At 35.6% G+C, this 27,869-nt stretch overlaps 1 protein-coding gene across 19 annotated transcripts in view; it reads left to right on the top strand.

Annotated features, from left to right (window-relative positions):
- CCDC88A (coiled-coil domain containing 88A) overlaps positions 1–27,869 on the top strand; it is an 85,966-nt gene that overhangs the window by 11,099 nt on the left and 46,998 nt on the right. For all 19 annotated transcript variants that reach the window (XM_052783974.1, XM_052783975.1, XM_052783973.1 and 16 more), the window contains 8 exons: positions 9,061–9,169; positions 13,455–13,524; positions 18,115–18,173; positions 18,959–19,042; positions 19,610–19,750; positions 20,933–21,102; positions 24,904–24,985; positions 25,681–25,839. In XM_052783974.1, the coding sequence (XP_052639934.1) occupies positions 9,061–9,169; positions 13,455–13,524; positions 18,115–18,173; positions 18,959–19,042; positions 19,610–19,750; positions 20,933–21,102; positions 24,904–24,985; positions 25,681–25,839 (874 nt within the window). The remainder of the gene's footprint in view (positions 1–9,060; positions 9,170–13,454; positions 13,525–18,114; positions 18,174–18,958; positions 19,043–19,609; positions 19,751–20,932; positions 21,103–24,903; positions 24,986–25,680; positions 25,840–27,869) is intronic.

Below are 27,869 nucleotides of genomic sequence, written 5' to 3'. Positions count from 1 at the left end.
TTACCTTTTGCTAGCTGTGGAGCAGAGGCTGATCCGCATTCTCATTGATTGTTGTGGGGAGCTTACCCAGGTTACTTGGTGCAGTGAGTAATGATTCAGCATTTTCAATTTTTGGTAGAAAGCTTTTTTTTTTTTTTTTGACATAGTACCTTTTAGTGTGATAGGAAAAGAATACATTTGATAGTCAAGTTGAAACAATAGCAGTAAAGTTGTTTCATACTATGTGATGGTAAAGACAGCTGTTGCTCTGTAAGCTTGGAAGTTATGGATTTTGGGGAGGTGTTAATTCAGTCATACAAGTGTGTGCTTCGTAAATGACAGGTGAACTGTTTTATTTTCTCTCTTTATTTTGTCCTACGTTTTGCTCACCTGCATGCATCTTCCTTATTACTATTAAGGAAAAGAGAAAGGACAAAAAATAAATCTGGGCTGTTCTGGACACTGCTCTTTTTAAAACCCTGGGAGGGAGAAATTAAAGAGCAGTCACCAGACCCCTTGAATATACTATGATTTTGTCTGACTGTTTGCACATTCACGTGTAAACCTGGGAGTGTACAGATGTGAGGGGATGTCTCTTTGTGCAAATAATACCACTAACAGTGGGACCACCCAGCAGAGCAGTTGTTGGTCAGAGCAGCCCGGAAGCCATGAGGCGCAGCAGGTTCATATTGATGGAGAAGGGGGAGACAGGGTTACTCAGCACAAAGGCTTATGGCACTGCTTCAGATACAGCTATTCTGGCACACTTCAACCATGAGTAATTAGGCAGCTCCTCTGCTGTGAGTGCCAACCAGAGGTTAGGCATTGTGCAGCTACCCTGTGAGTAGTTCAGCCTGGTCAGATGCTGCAGAGCTAAGGCAGCGAGTAGGAAAGCTGTCTGCATGTGCTCAGTATCTACTCATATGTTCTTGGCAGTGTTCCCAGTGATCCCCACCAGCCAGTCGATTTGTTGTAGGCTGCTTGGTTGTGTTTTTGTAAAAGTAGGCATAGGGCTTCAGCCTCCTAATAGTTTATGATGTTGGACATAATCCTAGCAAATGAGGTTTTGTGCAAGGGCCGTAAGGCTTTTGATGTTAGACCTACTTCCTACTCACATTAGCATGGGGCAAAACAACTTTGATACAACTATTAAACTTCTGGCACATAAAGTCAATCTTTGCTAAGTGCAGAGTTAGCAAAGTGTCCTTAAATTGAGGTATTAATATGCAGCTTATTTTGTGGTAAAGGATCTCTCAGCATTTGTAATGATATCTTTAGACGTTTGAGCAGATGTCTGCAGGACTACATGATCATTTTAACCGTGCATTGATTGCTGCTTGAGCAGTGTTGTCTCAAGGGTAGAAATAAAGGTGTTTTACAAGTAAGAGGTAGATTGTCATAAATGCCCACTAAAAAGGCAAAGAAGAGTGGTTAGTATAAATCACAACATTTGCTTGCTTATTGCAGGTTAGGATTAGAGCATCCTTTTACTGGATCCTGTGTAAGTGCACAAAGATGCAATGGCTAAGCAGGGTTGAAAAGTGAACACTTGAGCAACTCTAGAACATGCATCTCTTGCGTCTTCGGCAAGTCAGACTGCGACTCTCCAGTTGTAATAGTCAAGTGTGCATTGTGTAATATCACCAGGCCATCACATCGTTCAGTATCATCAATACGTTACAGCCTCAGGGCTTGCATGTCTTGTATGATGCTCTTTGAGAGGTGGAAGGATTTTATTGCCATCTATTTTCCAGGTAAGAATGTGCCAAGTTAGTTCTCTGCACACTTCAACAGTGGATAGTCTGTGTCACAAATTATTCTTTAGGGAAGTCATCCATTTAAATCCATTTCTATCAACAGAGAAGTCCTGATGAATGTGTGCCAGAGGTGTAGAAAAGGAGTGTTAAGATTTTTTTCTTTATCTTTTTGATAAATTTAGCATGGAAATATCTTTGACAGCAGAAATTGATCATACTGGCAGATGCAGGAGGAGTTTGAAGTATGCCATCTTGTACCAACGTTTCTAGAATATGCGTGATCACAAGGTTCAGATACTGACAGTATTGTACTTCAGAATCTGTCCCATTATTTGATACTGTAACTTCTGCAGACTGACCTTGTGACTATGATTTTAAAACTGATCAAACAGTACACTGGTGAAGGCCAGTGCTGCTTTTGTCCCATATGCAGAGGTGCTTCTGATAACTCCATTGCCTCAGTGTACTGCTTTGTCTGGTGTTGCTTCAGATGTTTAAAGCAAATTGGAGATTATCAATTATTCTTCAGTGAAGGCCCCGGTTTTATTTTAACTTTCACAGTAAAAGGACACTGCTGTATTAAATTTCTTTGTAAAACACATTTTGTACATGTTTATTATTTTTTTGCTAATAGTAAATAATGGAAATGCTGTTTTATTATTTGAAATCTATCCAAACATTCTGGTATCAGTAATTACTGAAAAATTTGGAAGAGAGCAAGAGTAAGCCTCAGTATTCCATTTAGTGGGACTTTGCAAAAAAGATACAACTTTAGTAGGCAAGAAACATTTATGTGTAAAAGTGAATACTGTGCTACTGGAAGCTAAAACACAGACAGAGTAACAGTCAATATTTATTACCCTTTGAGATGTACACTTGTGTAGAATTTTTTCCAAATTGCTTGTTTCAGCATTTCACTGTACTTAACAAATACATTCAAACAATGTTATATTTAAAATTAGTGTGCGTTACAGTACTAGACTTAATCATTAAGTACCATCAAGGAACAGATGGCAAGAGAGGACACAACTGGTTTGCAGTCTGCATAGATTTAAGCATGAAGCCATTAAGCTATCACGTTCCCATTTCTGATAGATTTTGGTCAATGAAAAATTAAAGACACATAATCCCTGATTATATGAAGTCTCAATCTGTAATTCATGACACTGGTAGTATTTCAAAATCACTGAAGTTCTCTGTGTAATCAGTAGTTTTAAACTAATGCATTATTGGGATAGATGCTCTTGTCTGTTTTTATTGCTATTGAAATTAATGTATCTTGTCATAAGTAGGTTGCTTTTAAATGTAAAATTGCTTAAGGGTATCTTTTACTGCTCTGCTTCCTATTGACTTCTAGACAGATTTGCCCTATTTTGCTAGGCTATTTGCCACTGAAGCAGTTCAGTATCTCCACCTAATAAAAGGAGCGACTCAGAGTTCAGAGCATGTATTGCCTTAAAAATGTTTATAGTGTAACTAACACAGTAGCCACTAGAATCTTATGTTTTTAAAAAACTGATTTTTAAAGCTATCTTTTACAAAGCTTTATTTTAGAATCTATTTATTTTCAAAATTATTTCATTTGCATCTTGTTGTGTTCCCAACAGCATGTACTAGTTTATTTCAGTGGTATTGGACCAAATGTATTCTAATAAGCAGAATTATTTAGTATTAATTAAAATGTAATTATTATAAAAATTTTCTAGGTCATAAAAATTAAACAATTCAACATATGGATACAAATAATTTATTAGAATCTGTAATAAAGTAGTTGCCAAAAAATGTAAACTAATTTAAAAGATGCATGCTCTTGAAAGCAATATGGGTTTTGGCGATTTATGTTTAGAATTTTATCTTTCTGAATGAAAAATATTTGCACATTATATTTAATTAGTTTTTCTCGTTAGTTATTTCAAATGCTTGATAAGAAAATTAGTATGTCTATTCTTGGCTTGGACCAGTCTGACAAAACAGTTATACAAACAACATATTACGGAAAATGTGTAGATAACATCATGCTATGTTATTTCCTCTTTGAGAGGAACAAGTTAAGATACCAATACTTAAGAAGATGGACTATATTGACTAAACGAAGATTATTTAAAATGGTGTTTTGTGGATTAAGGAGACTACCGAGCTTTGAAGTTGGAGGCTTTGAGAGAACAAGGCCTGGTTATCAGTATTGGGAATGAAGGTGGGTTTATTTTTTAAAATAATGAATCTCCTGCTGAAGGACCTAATCACAGTTATTTTGGTAACAGTGCATGGTGCGAGAAGTTATCTGTCAGGCCTGTTCTTGGCTGTTCAATACACTTTGCAAGTCAAAACTGAGAGTTCAAACATAATCTGAAAGCTAGAAATCAGTGACCGAAGATTAGGGAACACTGGTAAATGCAAACACTGAAGGGTTCTTCTATCAAGTGGCCTCTATTTTAAGTGTTTATGTTTCAACGGGTGGGTCATTTTAATAGGTAGCCTATTAATATTCTGTGTTTATAAAGTATAATAATTTAAATCTTTCTAATCACATTATGTCATTAAATTACCATTGTACAGAGGTAGAGTCCTCTTTGCACTGGAAGGTATTGAGAGCAGGATTCCACTCCAGGAAGAGTTAGAAGACGACCTTTTTTTCAAGTAAAAGTCATCCTAGTCATTGCTAACGTGTTGATTGAGAGTGTCAAAGACAACTTACCTCTCTTGTTTGAAGGATAATGAGCCAATACAACAATCTTCACAAAAAAAGTGACAAAATCAAAGAAATAAAACTCCCTACTAGCTATAGTGAGTTATTGAGGCTACATGTTTAATTACATTTAAAATGATTAGTAGAGATTAGTAGTGTTAGTACTGATATTTAAGTAACTCAGTTTTATTGATCCTCAAGAGCAAGGGGTTAAACTTCATGTTACCATAATCTATTTTAAAGCTCTGCTGAAAAACGTTAAGGGAACTTTGAGGTTTGGGTCTCTGTTGGACCATAATCTGTGGGAAAAATTTAAGATTATTAAAATAAATTTATTCTGTGCACCAGGTTGTCCTGAAGCTGACATTCTGATTTTAATTGTTGATAGTCTGTACTAGCAGAGGATCATATAACTGGACTGTGAGTTTTTTCAAGTGGTAATGGTACAGTTCGAGGGCACATCTGTGGCCCAAGTTTTCCCAGCAAAATTCACAATCTCAGTAAACTGTTTCCTGCAATTCATGCCAAAAAAAAAAAAAAAAAAAAAGAAAAAGTTGAATGCTTTCTGGTTTAAGATACAGGAATGAATCATTTTGACCCAAAACAGTGTAACTTTTATCAAAAAAGAAGCCTGGAATTTCCATAAATTGTAAGGAATATGTGTCAGCCATTGAACTGGTCTTGATAGATGAAGATACACACCACATTAAAAAAAACCAAACCCATATATATACACACACACATACAGGAGGAGGGGGATACACGGGGTGTATTGGTGGAAATAAAAGAATGTTACTTTACTTTCAACAGTAGTTGGAAGATTTAAAAAATCTTTTATATGTATCAACATTAACTTTGACACAAGGCTAATACCACAGAATTTCTGATTATCTTTATTAATGCATAATTTGGTAGAGTTGATCCATACATGATTTCTAAGGATTAAGATGGAGAAGATGATACATAAGAATGATTTGCTGTAGTACTGTTGCCAGGCATCCGCTAAAGTGTTCTAAAAGTGCTCAGATTCTGTTAGTATCTGTTAGTGCAGCATTTGAGACACATGAATTATTTATTTTTGTACTGTGAGGAGAAGTGCTGGTATTAAGGAGCAAAGTCCAGGTACAAGTGTAATGACATCCTACAGTTCCTGATCTTGCCCAGGTGTTATGACTTCTGATTTAAAAAATTTATTTTCATATCATCAAATAAAACACAAAGATCATGTGCTGTATCTTTGGTGTATGTGAGTCCCAGTAGTGAAATATTGTCCAGCAAAACATGAAGATGGAAGTGGTGACAAAGGTGTGGAACTAAGAATTTGTGTCATAGGAAATCTTGGGCTGTAATTGCCAATTTTTTTTCCTCCTTCTCACAGATATCCTTGGCACTGATTGTTTCTGCTGCTGTTCAGGAGTTTGTTTCTGTGTTCATTTCCCATTTGTAGTATTGGGAGAGTAACAATTTGTCTTAAGAGTGTGCAAAGATTTATGTTTACATAGCATTATGAAGACAGTGCTATGCAAATGTTAAAGTTTTTGTTCTTACAAGATCTGTCTAAATTTTCTAGTGCAGCGTTTGAAATTATAAAGTGTAAAGCCTGAGCTTTTATGACAGTTGTGTTTTGAGTTCATGTGGTTGCACACTAATTTTTGTGTTGCTACTAAAATAAGAGCTATTACAATATTCAGGAAGCTCTAGTGCCCTCTATTTTGAGTGCTCTAAAGGGAGAATCATCTAAAATATATGGCTGTAGAAATGCTGCTGAAGATGATGAAAAAGCCTGGAGATAATCCGATAGTCATTAAGATTAAAGATGAAGATTAAGGGCCCAAATCGGCCTTTTGGAGATACGAATGTAGAAATAGGAGACTTCAGCTGATCTCTGTACAGCATCAGGTCAGCAGGATTTATCCTGGATTTTCTCTTCTGATTTTAACAAATTTGAATGAATTCAGTTTGGCAAGGAGTTCAGTTCTGCATATCTGCAAAGCATAATAATTTTTAGCCCATTTAGTTCCTTTTGTAGCTACAGGTTGGCTGAATTAATTCAAGGTGACATCTTAGTCACATAGTTTCGGCTAATATGTTCTAAAATGTACTTTAATTGTTTATAGTATTTTTAGGCACGTGGTGATGAGCATTTAGGAATGAGGCAATTACCCATGTAAGAATCTGTGTCCTAATTTTCCTAGATTTATATTCATATACTTGAGAGAAAAAAGATGCTATGCTTACTGCTTTCCTTTTAAAAATGACTGTGTTGGAGGTGTGGTTTTTATATGATCTGACTTCCTTTCCTGGCAATGTTTTTTCTACGTTATTTCTATTCATGCTTACAAGCCAGGAAATTGTGATAGCAATAAACTGAAGAAAAGCCATAAATAGATCTTTTAAAAATTCTAACATGCTAAAACCAAAGCAAGCTGTAAAAGGCAAATAGAAGTTTGTTTAGGTAACTTAAATTTAAATGAAAAATATGTAAATTTTGTCTACAGCGATACTCGTACAAAGAGCATGTGAAACTATCAAAGTGATAAACTGCATTAAAATAAATCAGGATGCTACTGTGTTCAGTGGAGTAGATGAAATAGCTCATTTTGGGGAGTTGGTTGTTTACACTTACACATTAGTTGAATCGAGTATCTGTATAGAAATGTATGAATCATATATATATCGATGATCTTGTAGACTACTTCCATGTAGTTTCTTCAGATAAAATATATATCTGTTCCATATGGTGCATGTTCTTTTTCTGGTGTCCTCTGCACAGCCTTCAGTTTATGTGCATCAGTAGCATCTGGCTTTCAGGTTGCAGGTCCTAGGTGTCCTACCAAGACAATTCACGCTGACCTGTAACCTGCTCTGTTCGGTCTCCTCCTAAGGAACTCTGCAAGAATTTGCTGTGTGATGGATGTGCTTTTTGACAGGCAGTTCCTATTCTCCAGGGGCAGATGTACCTGTATGTCACCTGGCAATACAGTATGCCCAAGTAATTGAGGGAAGGCCTGTGATGAGCCTTTGCATGCTGCTTAGAACCCAGGTGATTCACGTGTGAGAGAAGTACAAATGCAGACCTTCCTTGAAGTGTGACTCTCTGGTAACTGAAGCATCATCTGTACCATGGAAAGAATAACTACCTCTCTTTTAGACAGCACTTATACTAAAAAAACCTGAAGAATTGGGGGGGTTGGCAATGGTATTTCTTTTTCCTTGGTGTTTGGTTGTGTCCACTACAATATTCAGGTGATTTTTGTGTTATAGCAAGTTACTCCTCTTCCTGCATTTGATTCCTGAGTATAATCCTTTGCCTGTACATGTTGTTACTGAATTCCTTTATAGTGCTGTCACATCACTTTTGCACTTTATCAGGATCATTCTCAATTGCCATAGTGTTCTTTGAAGTTTTTTTGGTTGTTTTTTCTTATTCCTCCCAATTTTTGCCAATGGCAGTTCTGATAACTGTATTCTGTGTTCCATTGTCTAAATCATGAATGGCAACGTTGAATAAAACGAGGCCCAGCAGACACACACCCTTGTAGGAACCTCCAGTTTGACAGCGAGAAGTTGGTAGTTTCTTGTTTGAGTGCAGTATTCCAGTCAGCTGTACATTTATCTGACAATAATATCATTAAACAATACAATAATATCATTAAATATCAAAAGTTGCATTGTGCAACTGTATCAAGTATCTTTGTAAAAGTTAAGAAACTTCACATTGGCCGTCCCTTATGAATTCTCAAAGCCTTTTACAGGGTGTCGTGGGGGAGTTGCATTGGTTCTGCATTGTTTTCCTTGAAAAATCACAGTGAATGTTGTCACACTGTCTTGTATGGGGTTAATAACTTGTTATGTTATGAGGTAGGGAAAAAGGGTGACTCATCTGCGTTTCCTCAGATCCTTTCTACTTTGTGAAGGAAAAAGGTATTGATGCCTCTCTGAAGCCATGATAAACCAGAGAAAAATCTGGTGGTATGTGAGAGTACATGACAAAAACTCCCAATTAATAATCTCTTTGTTGACAGATTTCAGTCATCTGTAAATAAAATTAATATAACTTAGTGTGTGTTAGCATGATGTATTTCATATTCCTCATTGTTCTAAAAGTTAAAACTTACATTGTTTTTGTGCCTCAAGATAGTAAAATAGCATCATATAGTTTTTCAGTTTATAGACATTCATTAATGTAGCCAGTCTGAATTCTGTTATTCATAATTGTCTGCATCAGTGAGCATCATTCGTGATGTCTGCAGTGTGTGCTGGAATATTTACATTATAGCTATGTTCTGCTTTCTGTATTCTGTCAGGGATGGGCCTGCTTGTGAAGAAGGGCAGAGCCACAAAAACTTTCTTCTTGCATTCATTCTGTGGTAATTGTGATGGGTGCTCCCAATTACGTACTGCGTTAATAGCCAAAAAGGGTGCTAATCTGACTAGCTGTATTGGAGACAGATGTTTCAAGTTACTTCTTTCTGCCTTTGGCAGTCACTTCCACAAGTCCTTATTTACTTGTGGAGGGAAAAAAGTGGCATGGTAACTGAGACAAGAAGTTGTAATGCTGGCACATTAACTATATCATTGGTTTTATATAGAGACTTTAAAGGTTAATGTTCAGTGTGTTTGTTTATTTTTTTTCAGTAATCCAAAGTCTGCTAATCAGAGGATAAACAAAAAAGTAAACAATGATGCATCATTAAGGATTCAAAATTTGTCTATTTTGGTGAAACAAATAAAAACTTACTATCAGGTCAGTAATTGTTTCTTGTATTATGTTTTGCCTAGAATTGTTTCCAAGTATTCTTTAATAGTTACGCCTTTAAGGGTAGCAATAATAAGATTAATATTTTGAGATATTGTATAGATGGTTATTTTTTTATAAATCTGGTCAAATTTTTTATCATGCTTAATTTACAGGTATAGTAGTAGTCTAGAAATACTTGTATGTGAATGATAATACGTTTATACGTTAGGTATTCTCCATCTTTGCTCATACAGTACATTAAGCAGTATCAGTTGGTATTTTCTGAATTGAGGCAAGTTTTGTGCCAATGAGAGAAATTATTAAATGTGTATTTAGTCTTTATCAATGAAATCTTTGTAAGAAAATGTGATAAAATTTATTGCTTATAGAATTAATTTGATTTCAGTAGGAAAAAAATCAGTGAGATGATAACAATCAGATGGGAATTCGTAGCAAATGCAGTGATGATCTAATTTAGAGCTGTAAAATAGCCATTGAATTTTTGTGGGTTTTGTGGTAGGTAAGAGCTGGTACTATGCCTTCTAGATGCAGAGCCTGAATAGAGTGGTGTACACATGGACATGCTGTAGTAGGACACTGCAGATACCACCAGCATCCCTTACAGTGTGTCTTTCAGTGCCCTTCCACAATTCCCTGCACCTTTCTGCCAGGAGAGTCCAGATCTGGGAGAAAATCTCCTTTATCTGCCTCTTAATAGTGAGTGCATCATGACAAGAGCCTGTACTGTTGTATGCTTTTCCTCGTGTGTACACGCATAGTACATGTTCTCAAAAACTCCAAAGTGCAGTGAAAATTCCCAGCTGTCACTTACTGTGGAGGTCAACCACTGTATGTCTTTCTAGCTAGCACTTTGAGCTTCTGCATACTTCACATCATTCTTTTCTTGGCAGCTACTATGTGTGGGTATAAATGCTGCCTGGTAAGACCCATATGCTTTTCCATTTCCTGATGGTAGTCATTTTTGACCAGGCATTAGTGTTTCACAACTGGTGCAACAGGAGGCACAAACACTGACAGGATTGATCTTTATTTGAATACAAAGCATTCCCTGTGCTTCTTTGGCCTTATAGTATCAGCCAGTCCTAGTGCAACAGGATCAGGCAGAATTGCTTGCATTTAGGTAGCTTACCTTTGAATGATTCAGGATTGTTAATGTTGCTCCAAACCTTTGTGTTAGAAATAATTTATTATGGCTTTTTTAAAACAAAAAAGTATTCATACTCAATAAATGTTAAAATCAGTCACCATGCCTTTAATGGTTCAAGTTTGCCCTGTGTAAGTGTAAGCTGTATAGAACTGCATAGACCTTTTTCCCCCTTTCCGTCCCCAGTCTCTCAGGCTCCTAGTCTTGTGAGATGCCAGCCTCTTCAGATAGTACAAGTGAGGGAACTTGCAAACACTGCAGGTCTGGCATTTTAGTAGGAGTAAAGGCATTTAGTAGCCAAACTGGAACACTTGTTCACATTTAAAATTGCTTTTTGCATGTGGGCATATCTGATTGAACATCAACACATGTTGCTGGTGGTCGCTCAGGTGTGCCCACGTGTGTACAGGGAGGTGTATGTCTTGTGGTAGTTTACTGGTTTTGGAGAGAAGTGTTGAAGGATGGACTGTAGTAGTCGTTTCCTCTCAAACTTAGTGTGGCCTGGCAGCTGGTGTTTTCCCACAGCCTGTGTATGGGTTAGCAAGGCAGCATAGCAAACTCGGTTTCAAGAAGGTGTCAGTTTAGTTCCTGTCACCTGTGAAATTACCCAAGGCAGAAAAGCTAGTGCTTGACGAATGCCTTGGAATCAATCCGAGAGGCCTCTCGTAGCCTGGGGTATGCCTTGAAAGAGGTGTGAGCCCTCACACCTGAGTGCTTTGGGCAGCTGTCTACACAGGTTATCATGCTTGGTATATGTTCTGAGTGGGGTGCCTGAGAGTAGTGGAGCATGGAAGGTAATGATTGTATTGAGATACAAGATTAATTAATGTCTGGAATACTACAGTAGGGATAAGATATTAATGGATATAGGGTTTTTTAATTTTTAGCATTCTGTTATCCTAACTCTTAAAACTCTTTATTGTGAGCTTGTCCATGCTAGTTTATTCCATGTGTTTTTATAACATCTCTGGAAAACATTCTCAATTTAGCACATAATTGCATCAGTGTTGTGTATATGTACTTGTCAAAAACACGGCACTGATAGAATACAACATTCAAAATTAAAATGTCATGTTAGACTATACAAGTTTTTTGGTTCCTGTGTCATCTTTGTTCTTTTCTGTAATTACAATTGCATCTTCTTTTTCCAGTGAAGCTGCTTTACTTCCTTAGAGCATCACCAAACTCTTACTAGGTCCCAAACCAGTCTTTTGAGCCTATGCATTTCCTGGCAACATGAGTGTGGAATTGTTCTCAGCAGCTGATTCAGGAAAACTGATCCACCTATCACGTTTTGTGGGCTTTGGAGGTTTTATACAGTGAGCTTCCATGACTCCCATGCGTGCTCTGTCAGCCTCATTTGACAGATGATGTGTGAGTCCTTAATAAAATAAATGCTAATGAACTCTGCAAGTTTGTACAAGCAAGGCAGAATTCTGTAAATAGGCTTAGTTTATTTTTGCAGGTTAAATAACAGTTAAAATAAATATGTGAATTTTGGGAGACACAGGTTCCAATGTCAGGTTTTTAATAGAAGCAGTCATTTCAAAAGTAAACACAAATTGAGAGCAGTTGCACCAAGCTTACTGATGAAGTTAACACTGTGTGACAGAAAAGGTGGTAGACATCTTTCAAGCAAGGTAGAGGTGTTGTAAGAAAAGAGGTGATAATGTCATTAGTCCATAGAGGACACATTTCTTGGTTACCCCTGCTTGTACTCTGCCTCACAGTAAGAAAAACTTTATAATAGCATCATGGAATTATTTGAGCTATTACAAAAAAACAAACAACAAAAAAGCCACCAAGCCCCCACTTTTTAAAGTATGTGATTTTTTTTCATAGTAGCTATAAATATGCATTGAATTCCTTATATTTTATCTGTTCTTTATTGATTTAAAACTTTCTGTGGTGCACTTCATATCTTTTTTTTTTTTTTTTAATTTGAAAATTGTCATCAAGATCTCAGAAGTACAAGAGTCATGGTTGGTTGAAATTCATATTTGAGTAGGTCAAAGCTATTTTCTCCTTCCTTATAATTTGTCTTAGGCATGTGCAGTAAGAGTACATATTTTTCAGTCTAGTATTAATCAATTCGGATATAATTTTTTATGTCCTATATTAACTAGTGAGAACTTTCAAGTATAGCTATAGCTAATAATTTCTACAGGTGTTTTTCAAGGAATGCTGTCATTTTTCAAATGTGACTTAAAATGAGTTGACTTTTATGTTAGGTTTTTAGCTTACAATAATGACACATAATGTGTGTCTTTTGGATATAAAGCGGTGATGGTTCTGAAATACATTGCTTTTGAGTATGAACATTTTATGTATTAATGAATCTGTCACTGTGGAAAAACAAAAAGCATGACTCCAGAGCTACTGATGGGATGGCATCTGCTGTGAATAAACATCTGGGAACAGGAGGAGGACTATTCTGCTTCAGAAGAATTAGGCTCTGTCTAGACTGGGGATTTGACCTGATTACAGCCATTACTGGCTGACAGAAACTATCCATTGATACAGTCTATAGAATAGATAGGCAAAGCTGCTGCTTGAGTGCGTGGGACTTACCAAACTAAAACTCCGCCCGATCATGCAAATAGGATTTTGTAGCTTTATATTCAGGATTGTCCCAGCATAACTGCAGGAAAAAACCTGTAATTTTCACATCCACGTTTTGGCAAGGCCATCGAGACTATGGACATGAAATAGAGGAAGTTGATATTTTGTAGTATAAATGCAATTTAGAGCAAATAAAATAAACATCTGTCAATAAGCTAGTCAGAGAAACCAGAACACTCATGATTTAAAGGAGTTTTGCTACATTCTGAGACACAGGATCTAGTTGGCTTAAGATCCATAAGCCAGCTCATTGCCACAAGAGGATTTTACCATGTTGAGATGATCTTGCAAACCAATAAAACAAGGCTTTTGTAGAAGTAATTCATACTTGTAAAGTTTTTTTTAATTAGAGTCCAAATAATTAAGTATTGAACATGCATGTATTAAGACCTGAAAAATTTTAAACTACTTATGTAATACTAATTTCTCTGTGGTGGTTAGTATTTGATGTTTGCTTTCATTCAATACATATGATTTAAATAATATTTTAATTAACTTTTATAGGAGAATTTGCAGCAGTTGATCATGATGTCTTTGCCAAATGTATTAATAATTGGCAAAAATCCTTTTTCTGGTAAGTTTATTTTTAACTAAGATGAAAATTTATATTGATGTAATAATATGTATTGTTTCACTGGAAATAAAATTAATATAGGATTAAGCCTTTCAACAGAAGATGGTGTAAATACTTTTAGCAAATAAGTGGTTTAATAATGAGTAACGTTTTCTTTGTTTACACCAAAGGTCCATGCTTTACAAAAATGTGTTCTGTCCAAACCTCAGCACTGACTGTCATTAGGATTTATACTGAAACGAAGTGCATTTCCCAGCAACCAGTGAGCCACTGATATGACAAAGTATAAGTTTCATGTATTCCCAGCTACTACGCTCTCAACTTTCTTTACCTAAGCCACCCCTGAGAAAATTGGCAGTTCAATGAATCTCACTTGATCCAACTCCTAATCCTTGTTTTTCCTTCCCCAAAACTCTCCTGCTTCTCTTGCATCGTTACCTGAAAAATATTGCAATTACCTTCTTGCTTTCTCCCCTGAACTGACACTCTCTTCTCCATGCTCCCACCTTCTCTGCTTCCAGCTCTGAGAGTTGCAATTTTCAGACCAAGAAAATTAGCCTGTATGGACCCAGCTGACTATCCACAGCCACTTGGGAATCTCTGCACCATGCTCTCAATTCCAGAAGCACGGAGCAGACACACCTGGCCTGCATGGAGCCACTATGGATTGGGCAGAATTTATTTACTTGGGTCTAATGTGTCCCAGGTGTTCTACTTCTGATGTTCTAGCACCTCAGCAGAGAGGTTAGGAACTACTCTAACAGGCTGTGTAGCTTCCCCTGGCTTTTTTTATTTATTTAAGATGTCTTATATGCCATGCTTCTGTGTAAGTGAGACAAATTTTTCTCATGAGCAAGAAGAACCATCTGTGTTACCTCACTTTTCAGTTCCAGGGTTCATAACGTTGATACTTTCCACATCCCATCTGCATATATCCCATTTATGTAGGTATCTTTATTTAATATTTTTGATTTTTGCTTTCTGCTTTTGAATATTGCTGCTTTTGCTTCTGAGGTCACAGCCTTTTAAGTTTTTATATGTGTAGATGCTGTAATCTATCGTATGCACCAAGAAGTGTGAATGTGGTCTCTTCTTTTCCAAAAGAATAGAATCCATCATGCTTTTATATTTTGATTCCAGACTTTCTTAAGATTTTTGAAAGACTCCATGGATTTGCCTAGAAACCAGATTTAGTGGAAGAATGGATTAAAAAAAACGGGTCATAGTATTGTTTTTGTAGTGACATTTTTTATTCTCTTCAAGATACTGAGACAAAATATGTCTTAACAATAGTGTAGTATAAGATGAAATTTTATTAAAAATGCGCTGCAAAAATCCACAAAGATAATTTGGTATTCAGTTGTCTACATAAAAAACTATGCTTTAGTCATTAATAAGAAGGCTTCTTCCTGTTTTGGGACCTCAGCTAAGTCTATGTAGCTTTTGTGGTTTGGCAGCTGGAACCTCTGGTGGTGTAGGCATTGCTCTCCTGTGGGGACATTACTGGATTTGTGAGAAAATAAGGACTTTACTGTAGCATAGCCCACATATTAAAAAAAATTTGTTGTGTACGGACAATATTCTTGAAGATGTTTCAGATTCCTGCCTGAGTTCATAATGGAGTTTGATCTGAATCAGAAGATAGACCTGTTCTTTTGGGTTCCATCCAGAACTGTTCCCCTTTGAAAGTTAGGACTGTTCTTACAATGTCAACTTGAAGAGGACCTCATCCCTACAGGGATTTTTAAGCTTTTTTTCTTTAGTGGGCAAGTGTAGCAAAATCAAACCTCAGTGACCTTTTGAGAGACTTACTGTGTAAATCTAACTGCATCAAGGCGAGCCCCCATAGTAAAAGTCAGTTCTCTGATAATGATTTGGATTTGGTCCACTAAAGCTTAGGCTGTAGCTATCATTTTTCACAGGAATGTCTCCCAGTTTTTCCCCTTTGCACTACTTTGTACTTAAGGAATGATTAGTAGACAAATACCAGAAGACGACAAATTGCAGAAGGCAAGGGCAGATAAGATTTAAGGAAGAGAAGTGTGTTTGACTGTATCAGAGGCAGTTGGCTAATAAAGGAAAATGCAGATAGAATGCTGGATTTGAGCTTTGCTAAAAAAGAGTTCATCAGAGACTTTATCAAGAAGCACTTCAGTTGAGCTAATTGGCAGGAAGCCAGTTTGAGGAGAAAATGGGAGAAGAGCTACAGCCTGTGACTGTAAATGTTAAGTTAAATTACAGAGGAAAAGGAGAAAGGAGATAATGATGAGGCAAATGTTCTTTAACAGGGGAAGAGGAAAGATAAAAACAAGTTCATATTTCTGAGGGAGCAAGCCAGGGGAGGATGGAAGGCTGCAGAGGGTATGAAAGTCAGGGATAAGAGTGAGTGCAGAGAAGATTGAAGGGTAGGGTAGGGACAAAGTTCAAGCAGCAAGTTGGAGAGTGTAGAAGAGAATGATCTATTTCTGCATTTGTGATGGAGAAAAAGGAAGAAAAACACACGAGATGGTTGGTAGCCATGGGAGGCTGAGGTTGTTCAATATTTTACCATGTTCCTTCAGGGAATGTGGGGGAGAGACATGGAAACTATGTTCAGGTAGGCTTTTAAAAGCCAGTCAAGAGATGCTGAAGCAGTGTGCAAATGAGCGTCCGAAGAGGAGTTCAGGGATTGCTTTAAAAAAAAAAAAACAAAACAAAGAAGTGTGATAAATCTATTGGGATAAGTGAATGTAGGATGTGAGATGTTGGGATGGATTCCTTCTATTACAATATTCTGGTTAACCTTTATTGATTAAGACAGGCAGCCAGGTGGAATTCCCCTTCTTTAGCTGAAGTAGCATGCTTCTGATGAAACATGTTCATTGATGTTTTCTATTTCTATGTAAAAGACTTCACAACTCGAGTCTTTGGGATACAAGAAGTCTGTATAAATGATTAAAGATCTCCCATTTGACTTCGTGTTCTTTGTAACATATCTACTTGACAAACCTCTTTTGAAAAATTGAAACATTACATGTTCATTGGGATTTTACATACCTCCCTCTAAAAGAAGCAGGTTGAGTCAATGTTTGAAAAAGGCTCTTGAATTAGTATTATAATGCACAGAGAACTCCTGAAGCTATGGGGAGGATGGAGAAGCTTAGCATCTGTCTTTCATCTCTGCTTTATGGCAGCAGGCTTGACTCTTTACTGAAAGCTAGTCAAAATCATTAAGAGTTCTGTATCCTTTTTGGCCTTTTCTTGATTTCTTTTTAATTTCGTCTTTTGATCAAGATTACCTCATATCTGTAACTTTTTGAGAAGGATTTTACATTTGTTTCACTTACAAGGTACCGTAGTGGATCAAATCAAAGGACAATTTTGCAAGTGCTTGTAAGTGAATGGTTACGTCTTTCTTATGTGGGGATTCATCCAAAATAGACTTAGTTGCCCAATGTAGAAGATTGCAAACTGCCATTTAGGAAAGAAGGTTCTGGTTGAGTTTTCTTTTAGATGCTTATAATCATCTCATGGTCATTGGAGATCACCTGTGATTACCGAGTCCTTTAAAAAAAGGGACTTCAGTAACTTAGGTCAGGTTCAAGAATGTCTGTGCATACTTCAGTACATAGACATTCACTGTTTGCTATTTGGACTGAGAGTGAATCTGTTGGTATCAGTAGTAGTTACACCAGCTGTGTCGCAGAGTACAGTTTTGCAGAATAAAGGTCAGATTTCTAGCCAGACCCAGCATTATTATATTTGACAGCATAGCTTTTGTCTGGTTAGCTAACAATGAAATAAACTATTGGCTGAAATCCAGAGTATATTGTAGAAAGGATGCTATTAGGACCCTTTTATTCCTAGATAGCCCAATGGATAGTGTTTTCTGTTTCAGTAAAGCAAAATGATATATGACCATATAAAACTTAATTCCAGCTAGTCTAAGCTATTTTGCCATCCTTAAAGCATTTGCTTTATGGCAATTTATATTCTAGATATAGTGTATATTTAGTAGCAAGACGAGGACATTTTGAAGGTAAAAAGTAAAAAACATCTTTACTGATCTGTAAACAGAGTTCTTTAACTTAAGCTTCTTTAGGAGATTTAAGATGCTTAAGGCCAGATTTGGAAATACATTTTGATTTTTAGATGTGCAGATGAATATCTAATACAGCTTTATAAAATAATTTAAATGAACTTGTCACCTTACTCTTACAGTTTGGGGGTGGCAGATAATTTAAGCAGTTTTGTAACTATCTCAAGATACCTGAGATGACAGCTGGAAACTTGCAGGTCTCCAAAGCACTTTTGAAAGTGTCACTCTGAAGTTTTGCTTTACGAAGGGCTGAAATGATGTTTTTTTCCATTTGAAACGATTATGGATATTAAGCCATTTGTTAACACTGAAAGTTGGCAGTTAAATGGCAAAAAAAAGGACTAAGCTGAAAGCTGGAAAATGGGGGTTTCTTCATCTTTTTGTTTTCTAAACTAGGTTAACATAAATTATATGAAAATAATGATAAAACCTGATGGTTTCTGAGGGATAAGGGAAGAAGCTCAGATTACCATTTTACACCTACCATTTTTTTGTTCTTGTTTTCTTCTTAGAGACAGGTACTGAAGAAATAAAAAAACTCCTCCTGCTTTTACTTGGTTGTGCGGTTCAGGTAAGTTTAGTTATGTTTATATCTGTATGAAATGGTTTAAGTGTTCCTGATCTCTTTTCTTACTATTTTAATACCTGAGGTGGTATACAACTTTGACCTTCCTTCCTCTATTCGTACTATTGCATTCCTTGAAAATCCAGATATTCTTACAGTTAAAAAGGCTACAACTGTACACCTCTTAGTTTTATTGTACAAATATAGCAAACTGTTTATGTAATATTTCTAATAGTTTATTAATGGCAATATTGTTAATTCACCTGATACTGTAAAGAAAGGAAGACAATGGTAAAGTACTGAAGAATTATCTTACTGAAACTGATATATTTTACTGAAACTGTTTCATGTGTTTAATAAACTTTTTTGATGGACTGCTGTTCTTATTAGGAAAGTTTGTACTATTCGGCTAATTAAACTGAAAAAAATAGAATCAGTTATATGTTTGTAACAACTTAAATAAGCAACCTGAGTACTAGAGAAGACAGTGAAAAAATACCTGTGGAACTCAGTAGCATAAAATTTGAATAAGTAGCTATTTTAAGAAACCTCTCCCTTGCCCCATTTCAGTACCTGTTTTTTCTTTATCGTTAGTGTTGAAAGTTATAACTACTGTAATATGGCATAAATGAAGTATTCATTGGTCAACAGAATTATTAGATAATAATTTAGTAATGTGATCATTGTAATGTCAGTTTTATCATTTTTAGCTGTTAGAAATACAAAGGAAGAATGAAAATACTTGTGAGTATACATATAAAAGTATATAAAATAGATGTCTTTATTTTTAGTGTCAGAAAAAAGAAGAATTTATTGAAAGAATCCAAGGTCTGGATTTTGACACTAGAGCAGCTGTTGCAGCCCATATTCAAGAGGTATATTGGGGGTTTTGTGCTTTTAATTTTTTTGGAGGTGGAATATTTTATTGTAAGAAGATTAATTGCATTTGTTCAAAAGCAAGTAAATCAAATATGTGATTTGTATATCTAGTGGTTTTAGTAAGCAAAAAATGCCTTTACCTTTTAACTTTATTCACAAAAAGATTGCATGATCAAGCTCTTTTGGATTACATTGTTAAAGCAGTACCAGGGAGCAAGTTTGTTGCTCCAAGAATTTCTTAGAATTACAGCAAATTTACTTAAGTGAAATGTTCATATGCAAATTTAGTTATAAAATATAATTCAAATCCCATATATGTGATATGTAATATATATTTTGTCATAGTCACCTTTTGCTTTTTATTTTGCCAGAAGTACAAGGTACTACTTTCGGGAAGACAAGAAACTGTTCCATTACATATGATTTAGTTTGTTTTAAATGTTTTTTCATACCTTGTCTAGAGAATTTAACCCATAGAGTTTCAGCTTTATTTTCTTTATGCTTCTTTTCCACTCTTATAATTTAAAGAGGATGTTTCTTCTCTTCCATTTCATTCTGTGTAGGTAACTCATAATCAGGAGAATGTGTTTGATCTGCAGTGGATGGATGTCATTGTATTGACACAAGAATATGTTGAACCTCTCTTGAAGAATATGGCATTACATTTAAAAAGACTTATAGATGAAAGGGATGAGCACTCAGAGGTATGGATGTGGTTTGTTGCTTAAGAGAAATATAATAAATAATTTTTTTTAAGATAATACAGCTTACCATTTTTATAACTAATAGTTTAATGTATGTTCTGTTAGCATATTTAAGCAAGGATTCCTTACTGCCAGAAAGTTGTTTCAGGTAGTTACGGTGTACATACTAGTTGTTGAATACTGTGACAAACTAGAAAAGATAATAGCAGATGATCTTTTTCATGTAACCAGAGTCTGAAACAACTTTAAATAACATTCATCTGTAGTTGAAAACAGAAAATCCAAAGCTGTATCAGCAGAAGTCTCCAGGAATCAGTAATCTATCAGTTTGCAAGCCAATTGCTGAAAGATGCCTGTTACATTACTGTGTCCTATTGTACAGGTTTAAGTGAACTGGAGTAGAATCCATACTAGGAGAGGAGGCTTTACAAGCTTATCGCGAGGCATAATTATTGTACTGTGTGAGAATCAAGAAATAGAAATGTATTTAATAAAAATTGCAAGTTATGAATCATCTTGTTGGTCCCAGATTTGCCCCTCAGTAGAGTGTGGACATCTTAATGTTGCAATTATTCCAAGTACTCCTTTGACAGTTAGCAACTGTCTTTCCAGTTCACAGACTTGACAAGAGTAAAACAGAAACTTAACCGTGAGGGGAGAGGATGTATGGTAATGCTTTTTTGCAACACAAAGCAAAAGTACCTTTAAAATACAAAAGATCTTCATATTAGGATAACAATTATTTATATGATGAAATAGGAATATTCCTATAGGTCTGATGCTTTATTCAGTTGGCAAGGATGCTGCTGCTCACTGAAGAGCGCCAGCTTCTTTAGAGAGATATATTTATCCTCATGTTCAAGGAATTCTTGCCCTTTCATTACCCAATCCATTCTGAGCATTGATAATTTTGTGGATTTAAAAGTCTAAATTTGAGTAGTTTAAGAACAGCCAAACAGTACTGTTAAATAGCTGTGACTATTTATTTGCTTTAGGTATAGAGGTGTATGTAGGGCTTCTAACTTCTTTTATGGCAAAACTTTTGCATTATTCTTGCTTCATTTCACTCTTTGATTTATTAAGGCACTGAATGATATTAGTTTCTGACATAAATGGCTCTCTGAATGCAATTCTGTACTTTTTTCTCTCTCTCTCTCTCTTTTTTTTTTTTAAATTTCTTAGACTATCGTAGAACTCTCAGAAGAACGGGACTGTCTCCGTTTTCTACCTCACGCATCGGCGGCACAATCACCTTGTGGATCTCCTGGCATGAAACGCACTGAAAGCAGACAGCACCTGTCAGTAGAGCTAGCAGATGCCAAAGCAAAGATAAGAAGGCTTAGGCAAGAGCTGTGAGTACATGTAGATTGCAGAAGTGCGTTGAGAGTCATAGGGTTTTAAGATGTTGTTGATTTCGCACAATTGTAGTACGCTGTAGACAAACTCTTTCAACTCTGTAGACAAATTCTTTCAAATGTTAAACTACAGTTTTAAATGCTTTTTTTAGTTTTTGCACCCCAGAAAGCATATTTTTAAAATGTAAGCATATTTGTGGACCAGTGTGACAAATACAACTTGTCATCTATGATTGTCTTAATTTGTATTATATTGATGTTTTAACCATAAACATACTGAAATCAGTGAACGAGTGCTGTGGCAATTTTGTATCTTTTGTACTCTGAACTTTCTGAAAAACTAACTATGTTTGAGCAATCTCTTGAGCGTGTTAGAATACAGTAATGGGCTCTCCACTCTGCATAAATTGTTTGCTTTTTAGAAATACTCACGGCTAATCTAATGCAGCGTTGCCTTTTTTTCTTTTACATATTGTGTCCATATTGTTGTTTGAGGCAAGTTCTTTGTGCTTCCTCTGTTGTTCGTTATCATTAATGAACGTCTGACTATAGTTTTAATATATCTGTATTCATGTATGTTTCTAAGAGAAGAGCTTTGCAGTTGAGCCAATTGTGGGGTGACACACTTAAGAACAATTACATGGGGCAGGCAGGTAGGGACTGGAAGCAAGAGCCGTGTCCTGACCGTTCAAGGATTAGTGGCAAAAACATCCTTTTTAAAAGGAGGTAGTGCTGTAGTGATTCCTTATCGGCAGCATGATTAAGTTACCTGTTTCTTGTTGGAAACAGAGTAAGCAATAGTCATCTGTGGTTCATTTGTGGTTAGGAAACGTTTAGATTTGTTGCAGATAGGAAGAAAAATTATCATTAGAATAACTTTTTGTCCCCCATCTTTGTAGAAGATTCCTCGTCTGCGCACCACTTGTTTGCTCATGCCCTTCAATACTGTTCCACTTTTACCTGCCATGCTGCTCTACAGAGAAAAGTGAAAGAAAGAAAATTATGCAAACTAAACACTAAATCTCTTGAACCACTGCAAACCTAGATGCAGAAATAGACTTTGAGATTACTGGCAGGGGGTGGTTATTTATGTCTAAGGAATAATGTAATTTGTAAAATGAGTAACTTATGTAGCTTGGGTCAGTTATGGTTTCTTACAGTTTCCAACTTGCTACCTTCATCCAGTTAAGGGATTGCTCTCTTCTTCCCCTGGTGCTGACCCCTTAGCTAAGAGGTATATTCCCCTCCTTCACCTCATCCAAGTACTGTGAAAAATCAGTCCCACTGTAACAAAGAACTCTGGTTTTTCATATTCTAATGAAAACCCTTTTTATCCCTTCTCTTTTATGAAGAAAACTGATTCAGTAAGTATCAGTGGGTACTTATTCTGTCTTCATAGTCTAGGAACAAATCTGAGCAGTAGTGAAGAGTTAATTAAAGAGAAGAACAGTAATAGTCCAGTGAAGAATCTGTTTCTCCCTGTAGCAGTGTGTAATGTTGTTTAAGCAGAGTGAAGTACGTGCAGTCTGAACTTAAAATACAAATGTTAAATCTGAAGATATGTATAGTAACTTGCCTATAGTTTAGAAACAGCGTAAATAAAGATTTTCTTAGTCCAGCATGTCTCATGAAGAGAGGAGGCAGGTAAAATTAAATTAAAAGTTGAAGGTAGCATAAGTCACAATTATCAGCTTGCTGGTCTCGTCTTATCAGAGTTTGTTGATCAGATCATCCTAGCTGGCTGGATTAAGTATCTGGTTGATTTACTCAGAGGATCCCCTTCCCCCACTACATCTTGGTCTTCATGAAGAATAGAGGACAAAAAGATATGGCTGTTTTTTCTGATGTCTGTATTATTATGTGTCTACTGAAATGAGCCCGCCCAGGATATTCTATAAACAGCTGCACCAAGAAAATTAGTGAAAAAATTGCTGTTATTAGTTTGATTGACAGTTAATAGATAGCCTAAACAGTGAACACTGGTATGTTCTGTATAATTTAGTACAATCCTCTCTAGTCTGTAGCTGAAGCATGCAATTAGGGCAACAGTGATGGCTCGGAACAGTTCACATTTTGCACCCTATTTGAATTCAGTTCGTAAATAAATTTCCTTTACTTGTAACAGTATATTTAAAATACTAGACTGATAAATTGTCTGTAGCATTTGGTATTAAAAGCTGCATCTATTTGATAAATTTAAAATTAGATTCATTCCAGAGTTGAAAATATTCAGCTTAAAATTTACAATCTGGTTTTGGCAATGAACCTTCATACCTGGTTTAATATGCACTGCAGCTAACATAATTTCATACAAAAGGTCTGTAAAGATTATTTTTTCAGTTGGATGCAGAACAGTGATTTGAGGCTTGTAATACAGAAACTCCAGAACTGGATATTGCACATCTGATTTTCTGTATTAAGTCCTGTGTGTTTCTGTGTAGAATGATAATATCAGAATATGAATGTTAATAGAAAACTTCCAGTAATCTAACATAATACAGCATAAATTTGTATTTCTTTATGCTTTCTGAACACCTATGTAAAGGGAAAGCTTTGATATCTGCTGTGGACAGTGATGTTGCAGTGAGCTATACGTAGATGAACCCTTGTATACTTGTAGGCTGTCAACAACCTTTCTGAAACAATGTATGGTTGCAAAAAGATCATTCATTGTGAGATTGGCTCATTTTTAAAAACAACTGTTCTAGTTTTGTTTAAAACAAATATATTTTTTTCTCAGTATAATTACTTCTAGATTGTATTATACATTTCAGTCCATTAAATTCTCTTATCTCCCCCTTCTCTACTTCTCTTTTGTTTCATACGTGTATTCCAAAATATTAAATAATATAGTAACATGTTTGAATATGCAATGTATCTTTTAGCAGTATGCAATATTGGATATGACAGGTTTTTTCAATAGTGAATACTGTTTGCTCTGAGATGCAGTTCAATTTTGAACATTAGGTATTCTGTGTCTTTGAGAGAATTAAATATTTCTCTTGCCCTTACTCATTGTTTAACAAACTCATTTGTTAACAAACTCATTTTTTGAGCATTGCAAAATAAATGTTAGCTGGAAGTTAAGAATGAGTGCTGTAAGAATTGTAGTATTCTGTGTCAAATTAGTTTTGTTACAAATTTCTGAATTGACTAAAACAGACACTATGTTGTTTCCATAAAAATAAAATTAATTATGCATTTCATAAAATGATTAAGGTTATTAAGTGGTATCTTCTTTTAATGAGTAAAGGCATCTGAAAACCTTAGTTCTTCTCTAAGAAAAAGAAAAATTACAAAAGTATAAAAGTGCTTTTTAAACTGGCTTTACCTGATCTGTGACAGGATGCATGAGTGGTCATGGTCTGGTTCTTTTGGAAAAATATTTAGACCTTTGGAATGTATATTTTGAAATTATTCTAAGTTTACTTTTGGATATGAATCTCCTAGTACACATTCATGTGTATTGTCTGGGGTTTTTTTACAAAAAAAATCTGTTACCACAAAAAAAATCCCTTATTACGCCCTAATGTTTTCTGCCCCGCATAAGTAGGAAATCTTAGTGAACAATTTAAAGGACTATGAAAAATCTGACCAAATTTGAAAGATTAGATATAGACTAAAACCTAAAGAATATGTAAAGTATAATGGCATACCTAAGTTTTACACTGTGATGTCCTTGAAATCCTGGATTAGAAGAGGGAAGTCTTGCAAATCTCAGTATTTTGTTCTCAAATGAGATGCTGATTATAATATTTTGCAGTCATATTTAGCTGTTTTGTGTTTTCTCTTTTTAAGTGAGGAAAAGACTGAGCAGTTGCTTGACTGTAAACAAGAACTTGAACAGATGGAAGCTGAACTGAAGAGACTTCAGCAAGAGGTATGGGTTTTGTAAATCTATTGTTTTAAAAAAACTGGGCAAAAAGAAGTTGCCATGACCAGAACAATCCCCCCCCCCCCCCCTTTTTTTTTTTGGTATTAGGAAGTATGTTTTCATGCATTTTTTAATTTTGCACTCTGAACACAGTCTTTTGTAATTTATTCCTTTATTTGGTCTAGTATGCTGAAAAAATAGTTAGGTTAGTATTTCTTTTCTATTTTTTTTTTTGTTTCCACATTCAAGCAATTTACCACCACCATATCCTATGAATGTACATGTGCTGAATATTTCTCAAAAATAATGCAACCAAATTTTGTCTGGTTTTCTTTATACTTTGAGTCTATGTGTTGATAATGAGGGAAAACATCTGATTAATTTATTATTAGGATATGAGTGTATAAAATTGTTGCGTGTCATTTGAGAATATTATCTGTGAGAGAAATGTGCTGTTCTGAAATTTACAAATGTGTACATACCTCTCCTTGAAAAAGGCCAATGTAGTTTTCTCAGAAATACATGATCTGGACTGAGCCTCTAAAATACTTCTTTTTTTTTTTTTTTTTCTTAACCTTTATCAGAATTAACTTATATCCCTCTGTGTTACCCTGATTTAAATAATGAAGCAGCTATGTTATTCTTCAGCACGCACTGTCCAGTATTCTTGGCTTTAATTTCTGTATTTTCGTATTTTCTAGAATATGAATTTACTCTCAGATGCCCGTTCTGCCAGAGTGTACAGAGATGAATTAGATGCCCTTCGTGAGAAGGCAATTCGAGTTGACAAGCTTGAAAGTGAAGTCAGCCGGTATAAAGAGAGGCTGCATGATATTGAATTCTACAAAGCTAGAGTGGAGGTATATTAAGGGAAAAAAAAAATACTGAATAACCATCATTTTTTGTTTGCTGTGGCTTTTTCATAGTTATTTTGATGACTTAAACATTGGCATGTGAAAACAGTGTTACAGCTTTTCGCTCTGGGATATATGATAGTTAGTCTTCTGTGATAAATTACAGTTTTTATGTAAGACTCCCTATGTCTAATGGCATGCAGTTTCATTTGAAGTCAGCAGTATTCACCATAGCTCTAAGCTAGCAAGATCAGTAGTAGCCTCTGTTTAGGGTATATACTATATATTGAGAAACCTAAGGAGGAATTAATTAAAAATATGCTACAAATGTAATAATTTCTCTCTCCTCTTGCGGGTCTCCGAAGAGAAGGTAATTTTCTAAGTAAAGTGTTAAGGAAATAGTGGCTATGCAGATAAAAGAGTATAGGATGATGGCATTCTGCGGATAAAATATACTAAAAAAAGATGCACTAACAGAAGGCAAGAAAGACTTACAGTTCTGTCATGAATTAGAAGTTTAGGAAACAAATCAACATGCAGGATTTCATTAGGCCATCGTGCTGTCTGTAAATGGCAAATTTGTTGGGCAAATGCCAAGGTGGCAGAATTTGTGAAAGAAACAATTACTTGTGGGAGTCAAAACTAATGAAAGTTTAAAGAAATTTTCAAGGTAAAAAAAAAAAAAAAGACTCCTAGAAAAGCAGGGAGAACTCAAAGTGAATGCTTGTTGGAAAAAGTATTATGTTGCCTAGATGTAGTTGCTGACGTACTGGTATGAAGCCCTTTCTTTAGGGTAAAAATGACTAAAAAGCAAAACCAAAAGCAACCCCAAAAAGATATTAGGCTAAACTGTGACACAGAGTATTTTTACATAAATTCTTCATTTAATATGGCTTCTTGGATTCACAGGCCTGGATGGGATCTTGGGAACTCATTCAGTCCTTCTGAATGGCAATACCTTTAAACATGGTATTTCTTGGATACCCGTACCACTCCAAATGAATGCTTGGCATTAATGGGTGTGTTAAGACCCGAGTGATGAAGTGTCCACAGCCTTTCATAGCAGCCTCTTCTCTGAAGACTGTGACATGTCATGTGTCCTCTCTTGCAGCTCTTTGTGCTTTGCAGCCCACAGCATTCTGCTTTATAAGGTGTTTTTTCTGTTCTCTGGGTTCTGTCTTATTTCATATCTTTCTTAAAATGGAGTCCCTAAAACTAGATCTTATACTCTAACTACAGCTTTACCAGTTCTGAATACGGTAGAAATATGACTTTTCTCTACACCTTCTAATATAGCAACTCCTAAGCAACATCTCAACATTGTGATCTGTGGTAACCCCCAGATTTTCTTCCCACTAAACTGTTGCCTAGTCATGATACAATATCCCCAATATTTTAGTTACCACATCTGAAAAATGTCACAATACTAATGACCAATGATATAGCATCCTCTGGAAAGAGACTTCTTTCATTAAATGTTTAAAAGTTAAAACGTTTTAAAGAATCTATACTTCATATGTCACAGCATAAAATAGCTACTACTGATAAAAGTTACTGTTGATGAGAGGGGAAAAACTGCAAGGCAAAAATCAAATCTTTGTAATGTTCAATTGTAGAAGCTTCGTCCAAAACTTCTAATAATAGCTTTAGTCACAAATAGAGCATATCAACTGACGCGGGAGTTACTAGCTTTTTTAATGGAAAACGACATGGATAGTTCTTTCAAGTGAACTGCAATGTTAAAAAGTTAACAATAGACTGTAGTGAGAGATAAGGTTCATGGTGCAGATTAAAACACTGTTAAAAGGGCATTAGACATTTCTGATATTTTAAAAAAAGTCATGGTCCCCAAGACTTTTTTTTTTTTTAAGATGACTTCTTAGCCTTGCTTGTGGAAATTAATTTTATCATCTTACTGTGTAATGTGAAATAATTTGATGAAATTGGAAGAAACTTTCTTAAGATACACTAAATACAGACCTTAACAGCTGTCATTGAAACATCCATTCTTGAGGAGGCTCCAAAGCTGCCTTCAC

This window comes from Harpia harpyja, chromosome 4 (assembly GCF_026419915.1).
Source record: "Harpia harpyja isolate bHarHar1 chromosome 4, bHarHar1 primary haplotype, whole genome shotgun sequence".
Classification (NCBI taxonomy): domain Eukaryota; kingdom Metazoa; phylum Chordata; class Aves; order Accipitriformes; family Accipitridae; genus Harpia; species Harpia harpyja.
The sequence above is the reverse complement of the archived record's forward strand: the minus strand, read 5'-3'. Positions and strand labels throughout refer to the sequence as shown.